The sequence below is a fragment of the Girardinichthys multiradiatus genome, chromosome 6 (assembly GCF_021462225.1).
Source record: "Girardinichthys multiradiatus isolate DD_20200921_A chromosome 6, DD_fGirMul_XY1, whole genome shotgun sequence".
NCBI classification, from domain to species: Eukaryota; Metazoa; Chordata; class Actinopteri; order Cyprinodontiformes; family Goodeidae; genus Girardinichthys; species Girardinichthys multiradiatus.
Window position 1 is genome coordinate 12,046,946 of NC_061799.1, and position 22,653 is coordinate 12,069,598.

General features: G+C 39.9%; 1 protein-coding gene across 1 annotated transcript; it reads left to right on the forward strand.

The window, feature by feature from the left end:
- The first annotated feature begins 467 nt into the window (after positions 1 to 467).
- plcd1b (phospholipase C, delta 1b) lies at positions 468 to 22,449 on the forward strand. Its single transcript, XM_047367354.1, has 15 exons — positions 468 to 663; positions 10,411 to 10,569; positions 11,205 to 11,433; positions 11,626 to 11,755; positions 13,647 to 13,875; positions 15,166 to 15,367; positions 16,878 to 17,022; positions 17,104 to 17,256; positions 17,344 to 17,493; positions 17,570 to 17,723; positions 20,308 to 20,424; positions 20,534 to 20,712; positions 20,846 to 20,978; positions 21,246 to 21,395; positions 21,801 to 22,449. Exons 1-15 carry the CDS (start codon positions 564 to 566, stop codon positions 21,890 to 21,892), a joined length of 2,322 nt encoding a protein of 773 aa, XP_047223310.1. The 5' UTR covers positions 468 to 563; the 3' UTR covers positions 21,893 to 22,449.
- Positions 22,450 to 22,653: the final 204 nt, after the last annotated feature.

Consider the following 22,653-nt stretch of genomic DNA (forward strand, 5'->3'; position numbering starts at 1 on the left):
CACCTAGCGTCTATCTGTGCACGTCCCTGTTTAATGTCATTGTAAACAAAACCAAACACAAGTGTCAACACAAAACAACTACTAGAATACGTTTTAATAATAGCAATAATAATAATAAGAGAGTCCTGTTGCTCTCTTATCGTGTGATAATTGAGTTTAGAATTTTCTATGCAAGTCACCTTTTCAAAAAACGACAAGGATTGCTCGGATTTTTCTTTGCGTTTGTTAGCCCCACTCTCTTTGGCCAAGCTTACGCAATGGGCGTAAATACTCTTCTATGAGGTCAAGATACAGTTTAAAAACGCAACAGCGCCTCCTATGGTCACAACATACGGTGGTCACAGAATGTAGTCTAACACCTGTTGTCAGCTGACTGTCTGTAAGGGAAGTCCTGAGAGAGCTGAAGCACAGTGAGGTTAGGTGGCACACGCCCTTCTACACATACACACACACACACACACACACACACACACACACACACACACACACACACACTGGTCTCTCCCTCCCGCTGCGTCTCGTCCACACACTCCTGAAGCCTCTCATCAGCCTGCAGCAGCAACATGTCGTGCGTGCGGAGACAGCCTAAACGTAGCAAATCTGAGGAATTACTCCACCATGCTTCCAGCCAGAGGGTGATACAAACAAATACAAAACTCCTAGGTATGTTGCACATCGACCAGATGATCTGAGCGTTAAGGCAGAGGGTTATCCGAAGTTATACTACACTGTGGTATGTGTAGGTTAATGTGTAGGGTTGTTCTCAGCGTCCAAGTAGACTTCCTCTTGGCAAGGCTGCGCCAGTGTTTGGCGAGCCGTCGGTCTTTCACCGTTTCGTTTGTTTCTTTTGTTTTCATGTTTTGTAGTGTGCATTAAGTCTCTGCTAGTGTATGATCGCCAATCTCTCCTGGATATTCAATTTAAGTTAAAAGTCTAGGTGTGGTTGACTATGGTGGGCATAAAACTTTGCCCCCACATTTATTAAGAGTTCCAACTGGCTTTTTCTGGCCACCGGCTCTGCCCGGCGAGTGTAATAAAACAGTTATATTTGTATGGTCAATGTTACAGCAAAGCTGTGTCTCGTTTATCCTTTTCTCCTTATAAAACTTGCGACGTTCTCACTGTGAAAGTGTCGGTTTCACGCTTTCGTCGTTTGTCATAAATATATGCAAATTTACATTTTAAACTATAGCAGTAAAAATAAACTTTTGATCATTTATCTGCACTAACCTTGCTTAGATTTAGAGGCATTCTGTCACGCAACTGTACTGTGATGGATGTAACTCAATTAATGACAAAATAAAATAAAAATAAAATGTTTGTTGACTTATATTGTTTTTAAGGGGGTTATTATTCATTTATTTAGAAAAAAAAATTAGAACAGGTAGTGCCCAATGAAAGTAGCAGAATCTCAAAATTATAAACTGTACTTCACTCAGAGGAACTATATTTTAGAGATCTCACTGAAGGCATGAAGTCCCAACTGGCCAAAGATAAATGGTTTTCTCTGCAAAAACATTATTATGGCCAATATGTCCTGACCAATGAAATGTAATTTCTGCCTTAAATGACTCTGTTTTACTGATGAGGTGAATTTCACAGACCTCTCTGAATGCTCGCTGTGCACTTATAAAATTGCTAAAATAGCCAGAAATCTAGGTGTTTTTCTTCTGCCAAACATTATGGCCTTTTTGTCTGACCATTGAATTGTAATTTCAGCCTAAACGTGCTCTGCCTTAGTCTGAGAAATTATATTTTCCCGATCCTACTACACACTGCCCATTACATACTAAATAAAATGCACAACATGAAAAATATTGCACTATTTTGTTTGCCAGAAAGTGATCATGGCTTGTTTTCTGACCCATGAAATGTTATTTCTGCCTAAAATAACTTTATTCCATTCAGAGGGATAATATTTAATTGATTTTGCTGAACACAATCCATTCCACACTCAAGAAAAGCCCAGCATGGACAATATCTGGGTATTTCACATGCCAAAAATTTATCATGACCTATTTTCTGACCTATGAAATGTAATTTCTGCCTAAAATAACTTGATTTCATTCAAAGGGATTATATTTTACTGGTATTACTGAACACAATCCACCCTACGCTAGAAAAAAGACCAGGGTGGCCACTATGGGAATATTTCACTTGCCAAAAAGTGATCAAGGCTTATTCTATGACCTATGAAATGTAATTTTTGCTTAAAATGACTCTGTTTCACTCTGAGGGATTATATTTTACTGATCTCACTGAACACAGCACCACCCAAACTATATAAAATGCACAAAATGGACAAAATAGGACTACTTCCCTTGCCAAAAATTGATCATAGCATATTTTCTTATCCATGAAACACTATTTTTGTCTAAAATTACTTTGTTTCATTCATAGGGATTATAAATTACTGATCTTGCTAAAAACAATCAATTACACAGTGAAAAAGTCCCTAAATGTACAATATGGGGGTATTTTACCTGCCAGAAATTGATAATGGCTTAATCCATAACCCATGAAATGCAATTTCTGCATAAAATTTATTTATTTCATTGAGATGGGTCATATTTAATAGATCTTGCTAAGCACAGACCCTCCCAAACTGAAAAAGATCCCCAAAAGTACAATTTGGGGGTATTTAACCTGCCACAAATTGATCATGGCTTATTCCATGACCCATGGAATAGGATTTCTGCATAAAATGACTCTGTACAGCTATGAGAGATTATATTTTACTGATCTTACTGAAGACAACATTTCCCACAGGGAAAAATTGTCCCAAAGTCTGTTTTGCTCTGCCAAAATTTGATCCTGGCTTATTTTCTGCCCAGCTAAATTCCCTTTCTGCCCAAAATTACTCTGTTTGATTCAAACGGATTGCATTTTAGAGATCTTGCCAAAGGTCGTTGGTCACATGTCCGAAAACTGGTCATGTGTCATTACATCAAAATCATAAACTATACTTAACAATCACAGAAGGTGTGTCGCTGTTTTTGGTAAAAGATGGAGCAATAATCACAAACTAACATTAATCAATCTCAGATTTATTCGTTTTTTAAAGAAACACAAACATACATACTACGGTCAACAGTCAAAAGCGAAAACTATGTACAATGAACTACTTCAGTAACATTTAGAACAACATATATATTTATCTACATGCCTCACAGACATATGTTTTTTTTTTTTTGCCTTTAAATGGGTTCTTCACGCAGTTCTGGTGGTACCATCTTGGACACAAGTAACACCCAACCTGCATTGGAAAAAAATGACCCAACCCATGTGATGAAATAAACATTGACACTCCTATAAATTTGCCTTTGAAATTTGTGCTTACAGCTTGTCTTTCTACTTACCAAATGAGTTTGTCTGGTTTTAAATGTACAGTACAGACCAAACATTTGGACACACCTTCTCATTCAAAGAGTTTTCTTTATTTTCATGACTATGAATATTGTAGCTTCACACTGAAGGCATCAAAACTATGAATTAACACATGTGGAATTATATACTGAACAAAAAAGTGTGAAACAACTGAAAATATGTCTTATATTCTAGGTTCTTCAAAGTAGCCACCTTTTGCTTTGATTACTGCTCCACACACTCTTGGCATTCTGTTGATGAGCATCAAGAGGTAGTCACCTGAAATTGTTTTCCAACAGTCTTGAAGGAGTTCCCGGAGATGCTTAGCTCTTGTTGGCCCTTTTGCCTTCACCCCAAACCATCTCGATTGGGTTCAGGTCCGGTGACTGTGGAGGCTGGTCATCTGGCGCAGCACCCCATCACTCTTCTACTTGGTCAAATAGCCCTTACACAGCCTGGAGGTGTGTTTGGGGTCATTGTCCTGTTGAAAAATAAATGATGGTCCAACTAAACGCAAACCGGATGGAATAGCATGCTGCTGCAAGATGCTGTAGTAGCCATGCTGGTTCAGTATGCCTTCAATTTTGAATAAATCCCCAACAGTGTCACCAGCAAAGCACCCCCACACCATCACACCTCCTCCTCCATGCTTCATGGTGGGAACCAGGCATGTAGAGTCCATCCGTTCACCTCTTCTGCGCCGCACAAATACACGGTGGTTGGAACCAAAGATCTCAAACTTGGACTCATCAGACCAAAGCACAGATTTCCAATGGTCTAATGTCCATTCCTTGTGTTTTTTAGCCCAAACAAGTCTCTTCTGCTTGTTGCCTGTCCTCAGCAGTGGTTTCCTAGCAGCTATTTTACCATGAAGGCCTGATTCACACATTCTCCTCTTAACAGTTGTTCTAGAGATGTGTCTGCTGCTAAAACTCTGTGTGTGTCGGGGGAGGACTGTGGGTCGGACCAAAGCGCAGACAAGAGCTCGGTAGCCGCATCTTAGTACTTCCTTGTTTATTCAAAAAATATCCAAAACGGAACAAAAACACTGTAGGGATGAATCATAAGTACAGTCCAAAACTTACATGAACTCTGCAGGTCACTTAAGGCAAAAACGTAGCAAAAACGTAGCATAGTCTCCAAACGAAGCATAGACAAAGCATAGACATGGTAGGGAACGGAGTAGTAACAGAACGAACCAGCGAGGAACTAAGCAAACAGAACAACTAATATACACAGAGCACAGAGAGGTGAACAAAAGGCAGGTAATCAAAGAAACAGGGAACAGGTGTGACATGGACGCAGGGAGACAGAGGGAGCAGGTGAACCTAATAAGACTAAGACATGAGGAAAGGGACTGATTAATAAAACAGTGAAACAGACCTAAACGAAAACTACAGACCGAGATAAAACAGAATCAAGAATAAACATGAACTAAAGAAAACCGAGAACTGGAGGTAGCACAACAACCTAAGATCTAAGGACTAGCAAAAGAAACCATAAAGTCCAAAAATGTCACTCCATGACAGTGTGGCATTGACCTGTTCTCTAATCTGAGCTGCTGTTAACCAGCGATTTCTGAGGCTGGTGACTCGGATGAACTTATCGTCCGCAGCAGAGGTGACTCTTGGTCTTCCTTTCCTGGGGCGGTCGTCATGTGAGCCAGTTTCTTTGTAGCGCTTGATGGTTTTTGCGACTGCACTTGGGGACACTTTCAAAGTGACCGATCTTCATTTCTTAAAGTAATGATGGCCACTCGTTTTTCTTTACTGAGCTGCTTTTTTCTTGCCATAATACAAATTCTAACTGTCTATTCAGTAGGACTATCAGCTGTGTACTGTGCCCACCTCCTGCACAACACAACTGATAGTCCCAACCCCATTTATAAGGCTTGAAATCCCACTTATTAAACCTGACAGGGCACATCTGTGAAGTGAAAACCATTTCAGGTGACTACCTCTTGAAGCTCATCAACAGAATGCCAAGAGTGTGCGGAGCAGTAATCAAAGCAAAAGGTGGCTACTTTGAAGAACCTAGAATATAAGACATATTTTCAGTTGTTTCACACTTTTTAGTTCAGTATATAATTCCACGTGTTAATTCATAGTTTTGATTTTTATGAAGCTACCTGTTTTTTCAAAGAGGAAAATGGCAATCTGCTCTCTGATTGCATTTACACTCGGGCCAGAGTTGTCAAAAGCCACTGGAGAGCCACTTAGAATGCACTTAGCAAACTGTAAAATAAAAGTAAAATAATATGAGATTTAAAAAATGCTTCAAAGACGCGTTAAAACTTTAAAAATAAAAAAAACTTCTTACAATTAAACCACAGTATATGTGTCTGTTTTTTTTTTAACATATACAAGTATTATGTGGTGTACTTGAATCTTTTCAATAACTGCATTAAAGGCCCATTAATTTGTCCGTTGTTATTAATCCAGTCTTCAGAAAATCCTGTTGCTATATGATCCCAGCAATGGGATCAGGCCAGGATACAAAATTTTTATATTTACTTTAAGAACAAAATATATGTGTGAGCATATAGAATACAATAATCTTTATTTGTCATTGCAATTGTGCATTTCAATGAAATTGTCCTCTGCATATAGCCCATCCCTTAGGGAGCAGTGGGCTGCCAGGGTCTTGCTCTGGAACCCAGAGTGGCAGTCAGTGGGATACAAACCAGGGAACTTGTGGCTGTCTTTGGGACACAAATGCCCTGCTCTCTAACCACTAGGCCACCAGTCCTCCATCAGCAGACAAGCCAGGTGAAGTGTCTTGCTCAAGGACACAACGACTGTGACAGACAGAGCGGGGGTTCGAAAGGACATGTTCCAACCACTTGAGCCGCAGTCGAGTGTAGAGATTTATCAGTGGAGAATGTTGCTCACACTGTGAAATGCTCATTTTATGCAATGCATTTACTGAAGTAACAAAGTTTGCTTTTACACCATGGTGGATTTATTTTGAGGTGGAAATTTCTTCGAAAGCTCTGTGGGCTTAAATCTATAGTTACTTATAAATATTGAACACATTATCCTGTTATATTTATGTTTGACATCTAAACCAACATAATTTCTTACTCGTACTTCATTGACAAACTCCTTCCCTTGATCAGTAAGAACTCGCTTTGGTGGTTCAAACTGATAGACAAACTTGAGAAGACATTGGGTCACCACCTCTGCACTCTTTGTCTTTAAAGCAGAGGCTTGTTGCCACTTTGTCAAGTAGTCTATCATGGCACATATATACTGATTGCCACTTGCAGTCGTTTTTAATTTTCCAATCAAATCCATGCCAAGTAGCTCAAAGGGCTGGGTCACCTTTAGAAAAGTAGTAACAATTTGTAAATCAAAAAAAATATATATCCATCCATTTATATTTTTCTTTACTATTTCCTCTAAAATAGAAAAATTACATATTATTCACAGCTTCAAGTGCAAGGCTACCTTTTTGGTGTGTACTCCACCTCCTGTTTTATGATTACTTTACTGGCCTGGCATGCCACACACTGACTAGCCTGACAAGATAAATATGCAGAACATTACTTTTAGTAAAAATTAAATTTCAAAGGCTCTGAATTGACGTTAACTTATAATTTTAATTAAGTGATATCATGGTGACATTAGCTGTTATCTTTGCATAACGAAAGAACTAACATTTGCTCTATTTTTAGGAATAAGCAAAATCTAAAACTGCATACTGACCCACAAATTAATGTCTTCTGACATTCCCGGCCAGTAAAACCTTTGAGAGATTGCCTCTCTGGCTTTTTTCTGTCCGCAATGAGAACCTTGGCTGCAGGCATGGCAGTCCAGAAAAGCCTCATTAGCCTCTTTTTGTCCACACAAAACCTTTACCTGGAGCGAATGAGGTGTGCCTCCATGTCGACAATAGAATAACTTGCCATCTGAGGTAGATGAGAGAAATTAATTATGTCTTTCATTATCAGTGAATGTGAGGTATTGATGAAATGTATAGTGTTCAAAATTACTATGCAGAACACAATAAGCACCATATTTCATGCAGAGGTTGAAATGACTATTTATTTAAAACAAAACTAAACCGAAAACGAACGTTTTGTAGAAACATGAACAACATCATTAGTTATCAATCAATGTTTAATTTGGTGTGATCAGAAAGTATATTACTACCTTTTGTTGATCCCAAATCAGATAAAAACAAAATTTTGAGTTATGAAGTCAACTTAGGTGCTATGACATCGAAAATAACATTCCCTATCAGGAATGTTCCATATGGGATTTTCATTTTGGACTGTAAGTTACCACAAGTCACCAAAATTGGACATTGAAGGCTATCTCATTCGTATATCATTAATCTGTTGCATGTGGTTATAGGACATGAAAATGAACATAAATACATTCTAAAATAGCTTTTTTAACCATAGCTTCTGATGAAAACTTAATGACAAATGTTTAGTCTGATAACAAACATAAGCACATCACTTTATTTTCTAAATGACAGGTAGTCACAACCCACACTAATCCTCATTCTTGCTATTTATAATTCCATTCCAAATTTTAGTAAAACAATACCTTAATGTCACAACAACAAATAATTACAGTAGTAAAATGCAGCATTGAGTGTAACTATTAACCCCCTCGAACAACGAAGCTCTTTGCCTTTCTATGAAAATTTGACTGCTGGGTTGATGAAAAGCCAGATGGTTCCATTGATCTTGTAATTGAAAATCTGCTGATACAATGTTGGATCCATGTCACAAACCAGTCATAAAACTCGAATGCAAGCCTCTACTATCGCACTTAAAAAAAGGACTTGTAATTAGCAGGTAAGTGATTTGACTAACAAGAAGCAAGCAATGCTTATCAGTATTTCACAGTAAAACAAAGCAAAGTAATACTAAAATAGCACATTTATTAAAAGTAAAAATATTCATAAGGAGGAAATGAATTTCAGATCCAGTGATTTTTAATACAAAACCTGATTATTATAATGACATTTGATGCAATTTCACAATAAACCTAAATGTATTTCTTTCAACTTAGTGTATTTTAAGCTTTAAGAAAAGCAATAAGCAATTATCAAGCTAGTCTGCGTATTAGCAGAATGAAATGCAAGATCTATTAAATATGATCCATCTCATTGAAATAAATAATTTTTATGCAGAAATCCTATTCCGTGGGTCATGGATTAAGCCATGATCAATTTTTGGCAGGGGAAATAGCTCTTCTGCTAGTCACCATTGAGTTTTTAACCCTTTTACAGTTTTCTGCTGCTTTTGAACAGCTCAGTGTCCCCTTTGATGTGGATACAGAGCAACTATGTTCCTGCTTGGACGTGAACTGCAAGGTTATCCTCTACGTTATGGGGTTCCACAGGACTCAATCCTCAGTCCCCTGCTTTTTTCTCTTTATTTGCTTCCTTTGGGTTCAATATTCAGAAAGCATGGGATCTCCTTTCATTGTTATGCTGACGACAGTCAAATATACATGCCATTAAAAAAAGGAGCCTTATCGATCAAGCCCCTTCTTCTATGTCTTGAAGACATTAAAGCCTGGATGGCTTTAAATTTCCTAAACTTTAATGACAAGAAAACAGAAGTGATGGTGTTTTGTCCCAGCAGTCCCTGTGAAACATCTCTTATTGATCTGGGCCCCTTGACTTCTTATTTGAAGCGCACAATTTACAATTTGGGTTTTATAATAGACAGTGATCTTAAGTTAGATCACCAAGTTGGAGCAGTGGACAAGTCCTGTTTCTATCATCTTAGCCAGCTGGCAAAGATCAAGCAAATTCTTTTAAGACAAGATTTTGAAACAGTAATTCATGCCTTCATTTCAACTCGGCTCGATTACTGTAACGCTCTTTACTTTGGAGTTAGCCAGTCTTCCCTCAGGCGTCTCCAGTTGGTCCAGAACGCTGCTGCTCGGCTTTATCGGGAGTCAGGAGAAGGGAGCACATCACCCCAAACCTGGCTTCTCTCCACTGGCTGCCTGTGCATTTTAGGGTTCATTTTAAGATTCTTTTATTTGTTTTTAAAGGTTTACATGGTCTTGCCCCATCTTAACTCTCTGAGCTGCTTCACCCATATTCTCCCGCTCGTTGCCTCAGGTCATCTGATCAGCTGCTCCTGGAGGTACCGAGGTCTAAACTAAAGCTTAGAGAAGACAGAGGTTTTAGTGTTGCTGCTCCCAAATTATGGAACGTTTTGCTGTTACATATTAGAAGTGCCCCTTCATTGTCTACTTTTAAAACTCATCTTAAGACTCACTTTTATTCTTTGGCTTTTAACACATGTTGAGACTTTTGCTCTAACCTCTGCTATGGTGTTTTACTGTTTTTGTTGTCTTTTTCATATTTTGCATGTTTATTTTGATTTTTGTCTGTACAGCACTTTGTCACAGCTACTGTTGTTTTAAATGCTTTATAAATAAAGAAATAGTAGTAGTAGTCCAACCAGAGTTTTCTTACTTTGAGATGACTGCAGGAAAGGAGCAGGTGGCAGAGATAGATCGTTGGTTTGAATCAAGTGTTTTGTTGAGGTGCAGCATATTCTCACAGTCGGATAACTTTCAGTATAAAAACCACGGTTTTAATGGGATAAACATAACAATAATAATTTTACATATTCATCGGATAAAGGATTATTCTGACATTATTTCAAACAGGAAGGCAAAAATTAGTCTCTATGCTGTTAAAATACTGTCACATATTAGTTACAGCTACAATTATGTTATTCATGAACTTTTTTGTTGCAACTGAAAATATTTCCATTCACATCTGTAATTGTTGGAAGAGAGGGGAAATGTGTGGCAGCCTTCTTTCAGCCTGCTGGATGGCAGTGCAGGGCAACCAGTGAGAGAGGGACAGTGCCACATACATCCAGAGAAAACTTTCTCTATTTTTAAACCATATGAAGCAGATACAGCAGTGTGTTGCATTTTTAAATCCTTAAGTTTTAAAACATTGGTATACCTTGATCCTAGTAACCATTCAATGCCCAGTTTTCATCCACTGAATTTTCCTCATAGTTACTTTATATATATATTTTTTTACCATTAGGTATGGAGGGCGATCCGGACCTCCAGTTCCTATTGCAAGGCGGAGACCTCCTCAAGGTCCTGTCCCCATCCTGGAAAAAGACCCGTAATCTTAAACTCCAGGAGGACTGCAAGACCATGTGGTGTGAATCCAAGAAAACCTTCAAGTCAAGCCAGACCTGTGAGTCCCAGCAGCATGTCACCTGAATGTCTGACCAGCAACCCTCATGAAAGCACATGTCTCACCATGATTCACACCCCTACTTTACTTTTGACTTTCACTACTTAGCATTATCAAACAGATTTATATTTTCAATGCAGACATGACCAGAACTATCTCTGATAACGTTTTAGTTCAAATTGATATTTAGAAGAGTGGATTCCGAAACACAAAGCTGTAAAACTAGTGCTGCGTACTTAGTATAATCATCATTAACAACTGGGTTGTTCATGATATCAGTTTAGTGGGCGTGCTTGAAGAGGGAGTTGTAGTTGTAGAGGAGCAAGCTGAAGTAGCCCCTGCCATATTTCTAATTTAATGACATCCATAAATTTTTTTCATCTGGTCACATGGTGATAAGAGCAGCTGGGTGACATCATCACTGGTGTTTCCTTGATGACAAAGTTGCAAAAAACAACTTTAGTGACAGCTAACAGCATCATATTTACCAAATAAGCTGCTCATGAATGCTGAACGATATTAAGAAGCAAGTTCACATTTATTCTGCATGAGCACATATTTGATCATTTGCAGGAATTAAGCAATTGATGACGTATCGTAAAATAATATATGATTAAATATTTGACTGTCTTTAGTTCCAGTCAGCAACATCTCTGCGGTTCGACTTGGCCGTCAGTCAAAGGGCTTAAAGAAGAACACAGAAGAGCATGTGGAAGGTCGCTGCTTCTCCATCCTGTTTAAAGGTCGCCGCAAGAACCTGGACCTCATGGCTTGCTCAGAAGAGGAGGCCAATTGCTGGGTGAGAAGCCTGGAAAAACTGATCTCCAGCTTAAACAACCTCAACCGCCAGCAGACTACAGAGCAGTATCCTTACACAAACATATGAGTTCTTTTCCAGTAAAAAACCTACTCAAACAGGTGCCTGCAGTTTATTGAGCAATTTGTCCGTGTTCTCTTTCTCTAGCCTGTAAATTAAGGCCTTGTGGTAAGGGCCAATCAGTGAGACAATATCTGCAAACACTCAGAGTATATTGTCCTTACATGCAAACTTCACAGCTGGATATTCAGCTGCCTGAGGAAAGCAGACAAGAATAAAGATGATAAACTGTGTCAGCCAGAGATGAAAAGCTTCCTGCAGATGATCAACATTGAGTTGGATGATGACTACGCAGAGATGCTCTTCAAGGTGATGCAGATGTATTAATGGCCTCCAATGCTTAAGGAAATCCTTAAGATGTTGTAATTGTGATGTTGAACTTCAAAACTAATTCCATGATATAATCAGTAGGAAATAGGAGTGCAGTGATGATGGTGTAGGGGTTAAGCGCGCGACCACATACGGAGGCTACAGTCCTCGAAGCGGCCGTCCTGGGTTCGAGTCCCGGACCTGGCGACATTTGCCGAATGTCTCCCCCTCTCTCTACTCCTCTTTCCTGTCTGCCTATTGTCAAAAAAATAAATAAAAATAAAAGGCCACTAGTGCCGAAAAAAAAAGTTGAATCAGTAGGAAAGACAGATTTTTAGTATGATTATTTCTTCAGTCTGAAATATCACCAAACAATGCAGGGTAATAGGAACCAATCATAGAAGATTTTGGTGACTGTGGATCGGTGGAAGAGTAGTCATCATGCGTTTAGAAAGCTGTGGGTTTGATTCTGTCTTTCTCCCCTGCCACATGAAGATGCACGGTGTGTAAAGCACTTAGCCCCAGGGTGCGTACTGATCTATGTACTGGTATGTAATAGTGTGTGCATTTGTGGGTACAGATGGATGAATATGACTCTAGTATCAAAGTGGTTTTCGTGGCCAAAATGACTTTATTTAAACTGCTTATTTTTAACTATTGCATTGCAGAATGCATTGTTGCAAATTATATATATATATATATATATATTTATTTTTTCACACGTTTACCATCTTGGGACTGTGCCTTTTTCCCCACTGCTCTTCCATAAAGGCCAGATTTGTGCAGGACCAATAGTTCCCTTGTCAGCAGATTCTCCCACCTGAGCTAGGGAACCCTGCAGCTCCTTCAGAGTTACCATAGGCCTGTTGACAGCTTCTCTATCCCTGCCTTGTTAGTTTAAGTGGAGAGCAATGTTTTTGTAGGTTCCCCCTGGGATATTTAGAGATATCAGAGTAAATGGGGCTGAAAACAAAGGTTCACCACCATGTATCACATTCCTCCTCTCACAGTTACACACTACTTTGTCTTAGTCTATGACATAAAATACCATTGAAACAAATGGAAGTTGCGGTTGTAATGTGACAAAAGGTGGAGAGGTTATGAATACATTTGCAAGGCATTGTGTGTGTGGGAGTAGAATTATGGAACAGTTTGAAAACAGCCTGCCTCTTAGGATGATATAGGAAGGACCATCGCCAACTGGAAATGTGGTTTGTGGTCAGATATATTGGTCTTCCTGCTCTTTATGGAAGAAACAGATAAAGCGTTTTGTGGAACAAAGTAAAAAAAAAAAAACAATCCAACACTTTTCTCAGCAACAAGCCCAATGGCAAGCCTCATAAATGGGAAGGGGAGCAGGAGTATCTTTTGCACAGCTCATTTACACTTGATAACCGTATGATAACAGCATTATTAAAGTAAGTTGAAATTTTAGAGTGACACATGCTGCCTTCAATGTATCTTTTTGATATGTGGGTTTTTTCCAACAAAGTGTTTTGCAGCTCTAAAAAATGTCGACATTCATTTGAAATGACAGGACTTTAAATAATCCTGGCTATTTTCGAGGTCAAGGTAAAAGAATCCCATTTTTAAAGCAAATGTTTTCATGCATTGCAGCTTGCAATCGAAGAACATATCTAAGGAAAATTTGGGGTTCCGTATCTCAAGATCATTTTGGGGTTATTGTTAATAAAGGCAAGCTTGATCAAGCTGAATTGTTCCCTACACATGTAGTTTTGTTTTATATCAATATTTTCATAGGTTTTCCACTCATGTTGTGAATGCAATGGTTTGTTTTTACGTAACAGCTGTTTGAAAATAATAGTGCTTTTAATATTTAGGTGTTGATGTGTTCTTGTTTAAACTTCAATTTACGTTTAAACAAAAACAGAAATGTGACAAATCAAAATCTGGATACCTCGCTGGAGAGGAGATTGAGTATTTTTACAATCTGTTGACCCATCGAGAGGAGATCGACGTCATCTACGGGGAGTACGCCAAAACCACGGGCTTCATGAGCACCAGAAACCTGTTGGACTTCCTGATGAAGGAGCAGAGAGAGAAAACAACCCTGGCTGATGCCGAGAAGATCATTGAGAAGTATGAGCCAGATGAACACGGTCAGTACCTTAGAGCTGTAAGCCCTTGGCACTTTAACAACCACATACGACCTGAGTATAAACTAAGGTTTCCAAGTACCAAGTTTTACTGCATAGTAAAAAACTTTTGGTTTGTTTTTTTATCTTAAAGAGAGAGAGGAATACTATACTAGGTCTCCATGTTAGGTTAAAAGGTTAATTTTGCACTCAGTCTTTACTCAGAAGATAAAATTTTGAGGTTTCAATTTGAAAAATACAGAAAGGTCTGATTAAATCAGAGTTCCAAGTTGGAAACTTGTAGGTTTCTCCTCAATCGCCGACCTCAGAATCTAATATGGCAGCCGCGTGTTTACCATCTCAACCTAGCTGAAGAAGTGAACTGTTCATTTGCCCTTCTGACCATTTGCATCACATTAAATCCTCCAAACACATAGTGTTGTATAACCTCTGTTTGTGAACATTGTCCTTTAGTGTTTCCTTTAGCGACCTACTCCTTTTAGCCTATAATGCTAATAGCAGGTAGTTATTTCACTGGTTTTCCAACTTGAAACTGGAACATCTAAGTGGGTTCATTAGGTTTAATGTATCTCCCAGATCCAGCCTCTGACTAAAAGACACAAGTATCCAGCAACTAGGTCTTGTTCATGGTCTTTCAAATGTTTTCTGTCTCTTTTAAATGGTGTCTGATTTAAGAAAATATATTTATTTATTTATTTTTGTGGGCTGCATGGTGGTGCAGTTGGTATCACTGTTGCCTTGCAGTAAGAAGGTCCTGGGTTCAATTCCCACCCTGGGGTCTTTCTGCATGGAGTTTGCATGTTCTCCCTGTGTATGCGTGGGTTCTCACCGGGTACTCCGGCTTCCTCCCACAGTCCAAAGACATGCCTGTTAGGTTAATTGGTAACTCTAAATTGCCCTTAGGTGTATGAATGAGTGTGTGTATGGTTGTTTCTATGGACTGGCGATCTGTCCAGGTTGTACCCCGCCTCTCGCCCATAGACTGCTGGATATAGGCACCAGCTTCCCTGTGACCCACTATGGGTCATGGGTAAAATGACTGACTGACTATTTTTTTTTGCTTTGGATTGTAACTTACAAGCTCTGCTCTACAATAAATGTAAATGGTTAACACCAAAGTTGTTCTTCTAGTGGTTCTTGTACCACATAGATATCGAATATTTTCATTTTAGCAGTATACATTTTTTTTGGTAGACTAGTTTGTATTAGTAGCTTATTTTACAGTATCTATGTAGTTATGATATCACAAATGAACTCATAATAACATTCTTTCTTGCTTTTGTTCCCTTTTAGCCAAGGCGAAAAAGCTGCTGTCCATAGATGGCTTCCTCATGTTCCTCCATAATCCAGAAGCCATGATTCTCAATCCAGATCACAAGGAGGTCTACCAGGATATGGAGCAGCCCCTCAACCATTATTTCATCTCCTCGTCACACAACACCTACCTGATGGAGGATCAGCTCAAAGGACCCAGCGACACGGAGGCCTACATCAGGTAACAAACTCAAGCCTCTGTCTTCATTGTGTTGAACACTTTCACCTGCTGCTGCAGAAACCTGCTGATAAAAATCAGTGCAGTCCGCAGATAATTATCCAGCTTTTGCTGCTACTTATCGCTATGTCCTGGTGGGATGAGGTAGGGGCGGTGTTTTTGCAGAAAAGCATGAGAATTTAAAAATAAATTCAGCACATTAACTTCAAAATCAAAAGCAGAAGAAAATCATTTATTTGTCGAAGTTTTGTGGACCTCGGGCTTTTAAAATCTTTCAGTGTGTGTGGTGAGCATGGGTATTCAGTTCCACTGAATCAAGAATTCACACAACACATTTTTTCTATTATTACAACTTCAAGTTTTTTGCGGTGTCTCTAAATCAGCTTGCACATAAAAACACTTTTCTCTTTCCCCGTAGCAAAAGAAATCTAGCTTAGTCAGATTGAACAGAGGGCATCTGTCAACACCAGTTGCTATAAATCACTGACCAGTTGGACTTGGGTCTGACTGGGGCATTCTAACATGCAAAAATACTTTGATCGAAACCGTTCCATTGTAACTTTGGTTGTATGTTCAGGGTTGTTGTGCTGCTGGAAGGTGAACCTCTGCCCCAATCTCAATTATTTTGCAGCTTCTAACAGGCTTTCTTCCATCTTCCAATGTCCCGTATTTAGCTTCATACATCTTCCCTTCAACTCTGACCTGCTTCCCTGTCCCTGCTGAAGCAAGGCAACCACACAGCATCATACTGCAACCGCCTGGTGACTGCGAAACAAGTGTGAAACAGAGCAAAGCAATGACAGCAGCTGGTTTGTCCGTGGGTCCACACAGAACGGAGACATCATATGAAATATGTTGAACAGTAAAATCTGATGAAGATGAGGATGATGCACACTGACTTTGCTTGTATTTAAAGCATTGAATGCTTTAGGACAGTATATGTGTAAGGATTTTGCCACAGAGCTGAGCCCTCAGGAAAATCCCTTGTAGGTGAAGGCAGCAAGTCATGCCCCTTTGAATCCAACCCCAGCTACATAATCAGAAAGCTCTCAGCCTGTGATCCCACCTTGTATGATGTGATGGGACAAGGTTATCCATAATGGAGGGGTTTGTGATTAAATGTTTATTTCCGAAGTATGATCCGAAAGAGGGTTTGATTTTCTGCCACGCGTAGCATTTTGCACCCAGGCCGAAAGGTTTGCTTTACCCAACATGTGACCAGAGCACCTTCTCTCACATCTTTACACAGCTTATGGCAAACTGCAAACAGGACCTCCTATGACTTATTTTCAACAGTGGCTTTCTTCTTGCCACATTTGTAGAGTGCATTGTTATTAGTTAGCCTGTTTTTTTGGTTTTTTGGAGCTGCTCCAGAGACACCATGGCTGCCTCTGATTAAAGCTGATGAATGAAGTTTATGGTTGTAACATAACAAAATCTGGAAAAGTTCAAAGGGTACAAATACATGCAAGGTAATGTATAGAGTTTCTAAAGATGGCTGTTTATCCCCCAGAGCTCTGCTGAAGGGCTGCCGCTGTGTGGAGCTGGACTGCTGGGATGGATCAGACGACGAGCCGGTGATCTACCATGGTTACACCCTAACCTCAAAGATCCTCTTCAAAGACGTGATCAAAGCCATCAAGGAGTATGCCTTCAAGGTGTGTTTAGCTGTAACCTTGGGTGGCATCTTGTATACCCTTGAATCGCTCCCTGTAACACTTTTTTTGGTTGTCTCCAAGGCATCTGATTACCCAGTAATTCTCTCCTTGGAGAACCATTGTAGCGTGGAGCAGCAGTCAGTCATGGCCCAACACATGAGCTCCATCCTGGGGAACGCACTTGTCACCACCCCCCTGGGTGATGGCATGCCCACAAACTTCCCATCGCCTGAGGTTGGTACCAGCTCAGCGTCTTTAGGTTTATAGCTGTGATGAGAGAATGTTTCAGTTGGACAGTGTTATAAGATAATACTTCTTCAGGAGCTGAAAGGGAAGTTCCTGATTAAAGGAAAGAGATTAAACAAACTGGAGGACAGCTTTGCTGATGCTGCAGCAGAGGCTGAGAATACTGATGTGACTGAGGAAGAAGAGTCAAATAATGAGGATGAACAAGAAGAGAAGAAGAGCAAGGTGGGGGTTACATCAGTGATAGGCTCGTAAATCAGCCTTTTGGCAGATGTCTAATTTTTTACCTTTGTGTTAAAAGAAAAACCTGACACTAGCCAAAGAGCTGTCCAACATGGTGATCTACTGTAAGAGCGTCCACTTCCATAGCTTCAAAGACGCCAGGAAAAATCAGAGCTTTTATGAGATGGCGTCATTTAAAGAGGGAAAAGCCATGAATCTGGCTGAGGAGTCAGGTAAAGAATAACATGTTGAGCATTTAGCTTCTTGTGCTTCTTGTGCAGCTCCATGTACAGTTTGATGGTCAGTTGAAATTATAGAGTAACATGCTGTCTCCACATTTTGTCATATTAGACACACAACCAGCAATGTATTTTATTGGTACTTTATGTGACAGAGCAACACAAATTAGTACTTCAAATGATCTTCCTGTCTGCTAAAGAAAAAGTATGCCCACAGCATGATGCTGCCACCACCAAAGGAAAAGTCTACACAACTTTCAATCTGAAAAATGGTACCAGCATTTGTGTTCAGCCCCCTTTACTCAACTAACCCTAAATAAAATCCAGTTCAGCCAGTTGCCACTTAGTCTACCTGTGGGTAATTTAATCTCAGTATAATCTCAGTATGCAGCTGTTCTTTGAATGCGTCAGAGGTTTGTTAGAAAACAGCACCATGAAAACCAAGGAAAACAGCAGACATGTCGGGGGAGAGGTTTAAAGCAGAGTGAGGTTATTAAACAATAATCCAAGTTTAGAACATCTGTATGACACAATTGCAAACATACTAACACATGGTCATCCACCTAAACTGACAGACCGGCCAGTACAGCATTAGTCAAAGAAACAGCCAAAAGTCCAATGGTAACTCTAGAGGAGCTGCAGAAATCCATAGCTCAGGTGGGAGAATCTATTGGCAGGGCAACTATACAGGTCCTTCTCAAAATATTAGCATATTGTGATAAAGTTCATTATTTTCCATAATGTCATGATGAAAATTTAACATTCATATATTTTAGATTCATTGCACACTAACTGAAATATTTCAGGTCTTTTATTGTCTTAATACGGATGATTTTGGCATACAGCTCATGAAAACCCAAAATTACTATCTCACAAAATTAGCATATTTCATCCGACCAATAAAAGAAAAGTGTTTTTAATACAAAAAACGTCAACCTTCAAATAATCATGTACAGTTATGCCCTCAATACTTGGTCGGGAATCCTTTGGCAGAAATGACTGCTTCAATGCGGCGTGGCATGGAGGCAATCAGCCTGTGGCACTGCTGAGGTCTTGTGGAGGCCCAGGATGCTTCGATAGCGGCCTTTAGCTCATCCAGAGTGTTGGGTCTTGAGTCTCTCAATGTTCTCTTCACAATATCCCACAGATTCTCTATGGGGTTCAGGTCAGGAGAGTTGGCAGGCCAATTGAGCACAGTGATACCATGGTCAGTAAACCATTTACCAGTGGTTTTGACACTGTGAGCAGGTGCCAGGTCGTGCTGAAAAATGAAATCTTCATCTCCATAAAGCTTTTCAGCAGATGGAAGCATGAAGTGCTCCAAAATCTCCTGATAGCTAGCTGCATTGACCCTGCCCTTGATAAAACACAGTGGACCAACACCAGCAGCTGACACGGCACCCCAGACCATCACTGACTGTGGGTACTTGACACTGGACTTCTGGCATTTTGGCATTTCCTTCTCCCCAGTTTTCCTCCAGACTCTGGCACCTTGATTTCCGAATGACATGCAGAATTTGCTTTCATCCGAAAAAAGTACTTTGGACCACTGAGCAACAGTCCAGTGCTGCTTCTCTGTAGCCCAGGTCAGGCGCTTCTGCCGCTGTTTCTGGTTCAAAAGTGGCTTGACCTGGGGAATGCGGCACCTGTAGCCCATTTCCTGCACACGCCTGTGCACGGTGGCTCTTGATGTTTCTACTCCAGACTCAGTCCACTGCTTCCGCAGGTCCCCCAAGGTCTGGAATCGGCCCTTCTCCACAATCTTCTTCAGGGTCCGGTCACCTCTTCTCGTTGTGCAGCGTTTTCTGCCACACTTTTTCCTTCCCACAGACTTCCCACTGAGGTGCCTTGATACAGCACTCTGGGAACAGCCTATTCGTTCAGAAATTTATTTCTGTGTCTTACCCTCTTGCTTGAGGGTGTCAATAGTGGCCTTCTGGACAGCAGTCAGGTCGGCAGTCTTACCCATGATTGGGGTTTTGAGTGATGAACCAGGCTGGGAGTTTTAAAGGTCTCAGGAATCTTTTGCAGGTGTTTAGAGTTAACTCGTTGATTCAGATGATTAGGTTCATAGCTCGTTTAGAGACCCTTTTAATGATATGTTAATTTTGTGAGATAGGAATTTTGGGTTTTCATGAGCTGTATGCCAAAATCATCCGTATTAAGACAATAAAAGACCTGAAATATGTCAGTTAGTGTGCAATGAATCTAAAATATATGAATGTTAAATTTTCATCATGACATTATGGAAAATAATTAACTTTATCACAATATGCTAATATTTTGAGAAGGACCTGTAATTGTGCGCACTGGAATCAGGAAGTATAAAAGAGAGGCAAGAAGTAAGTCCAAGTTTAAAGAAAGCAAAAGGAAGCCCTCTTTGCTCATCCCATGTAGAGGACACAGCAAACATGTGGAAGAAGGGGCTTTGGTCAGATTAGGCAAAGATTAATGTTTTAGCCTATATGCAAATCATTGTGTTTCTGTGTGGCTAAAAGGGGTTCAAGGGGTAGAGGTACTTCAGCAAGAAACTGTAAATGATTTTTTGGTCACAATGTTTTCTTTTTTTTTTCTGCAGCAAATGCCTACATATGCCATAATGTGGAGAAACTGAGCCGCATTTATCCTGCAGGTTCAAGGACGGACTCTTCAAACTACAACCCAGTACCACTGTGGAACGCAGGCTGCCAAATTGGTACATAACCAGTTTCTGCAGACACCATTATAAAATACTGAGGAATGATGGGCCCTTCTTTTATGTTGGTCACATTTATTTTATTATCTTTCTTTCACTTCTGTTTCAGTTGCTTTGAACTTCCAGACAGTCTGCACAGAGATGGATGTAAACCAGGGTAGATTCCTGGTCAATGGCAAGAGTGGCTACATTCTCAAACCAGCCTACATGAGGGATGGTGCCACCGAGTTCGACCCAATCACCCTGACCCGAGGAGAATGGCTGCAGCACAAGGTGCTGCATATCATGGTGAGGTCACGCTTTACCCATCATGTGATCAGAGCACCTTGTTTCACATCTTTCCACTACACAGCTTGTGGCAAACTCTGTTGTGTTTGCAATAGAACCGGTTCAGCCTTATTGTGTTTGCACTTGTCACCAGATCATATCAGGCCAACAGCTCCCCAAAGTCAAGAAGAAGATATCCTCCATCGTGGACCCGTTAGTTAAAGTGCAGATCTACGGAGTACCGGCTGATGTTGCAGAGAAGGAGATCAGTCCTGTTTGGAATAATGGTACATTTGGTCTCTCTACTTCTTTATTCTCCACACAGTTTACAGTGAGCAGCTGTTCACCAAACCTTTGTCCGGGATTTATTTCACTCAAAATATTCATAATAATCATAACTTGTGTGACAGAAGGATGTTACTTTAGGGTTAAAAGGCACAAGTCAGACTTTAATGTGGAAACGCCTCCTGTGATGAGCTTAACACCAGAAATAATGCATAATGTCAGTGATGCGTCATGCTGCTTATGGCACATTTCTCCCTTTTTTTTTTAAGGTTTTAACCCAACTTGGAATGAGAACCTTCAGTTTGATGTGTACGTGCCCGAGCTGGCACTAGTTCGTTTTCTCATAGAGGACCACGACTCAATGTCCGACAATGAGTTCGTTGGACAGTTCACCCTCCCATTCAACAGCTTACAAATGGGTAGGTTTTAGTTGATTTCTGCATCTACAGTCACAAACGTCAGTGTGTTTTAGAGTGACAGATAACACAAAGTAGCGCATGGTTGTGAAGAAGTAAAATGGGAGAACATTTTCTTGTCACAGATTTTTATATGAAAACAAAAACTGAAAAACATTTATATTTTTTATTCAAATTATTTAGCATCTTGGGTGGGTCTATCACATAAAATCCTAATAAGATTCTCTTAGGTTGTAATGTGCCAAAGTTGAAGACTGTTTTCTGTTTGTAAAGGAACAGAAAAATAAACTGTTCCTTTTTTCAGGGAAGAAACATAGATCTCATTTCAGACTCTACACAAACAGCTCTTCTTATTTCTGGCTTTCTGAAATTACTCACCACACCTGCTTTATTCCCCCACCCACACAGGATACAGACATGTGCCTCTGCTCAACAAGAATGGAGACCTCCTCCCCTCAGCCGGACTTTTTGTGCACATCATGGTTGTGGATGCTGAATGAAACACACCTCCCCTGTGTCACCTCCTGCAACAAACCTGGACCTTGTTCAGACATGTTTTTAGTACATATTGCTTTCTTTTACAGGGCAGTTAACTTATACATTTTATTCTAGTAGTTTAAAATGAGAATACAAAAGTATTATGAGGATCACAGTTGTAGAAACAATGCTTTGGGTTTTGAAACTAACTCATGTCCCCGATTCTGGTCAGATTATTTTTAGAACTTTTTATTCAAAGGATTGTTTTTATCCAGTTTAAAGAAACAAGCCTCCATATAATCACCATGCTTTGTTTCACCATTCATGTAATGCCATTAATAATGATTTAGTTTTCATGTAACATCTGACTTTTTTATGTTTTATTGCGGCACTACTGGCCTTTATTTTCTGACAGTGAGCTGACAGGAAAAAGGTGGAGAGAGGGGGAAGACATGCAGCAAAGGTCAACGGGCCGGGACTCAACCCATCTATGGCCTCCGAACATGGGTCGGATGCTTTGCCCCTGCACCCATCTGACTTATTTTTTTTTATCATCAATAAACACTTTAAAAGTGTGAAACCCTGTGTTTTTTATTTTATTTTGTATCGAAATGTCCAGCAGCTCAGCACTGATGTGCTTCAGGAAAACCACACCAGAAGGAAAGCTCCTTATGTCTTTCCACAGATTAAAGTCATTAGCAAGTGGACTTTGGGTTGACACGCCTTTGTACACACAGTGTGTCAATAAGACAGTCAAGGAAGTGCTACAGTAGTACAAAGTCAA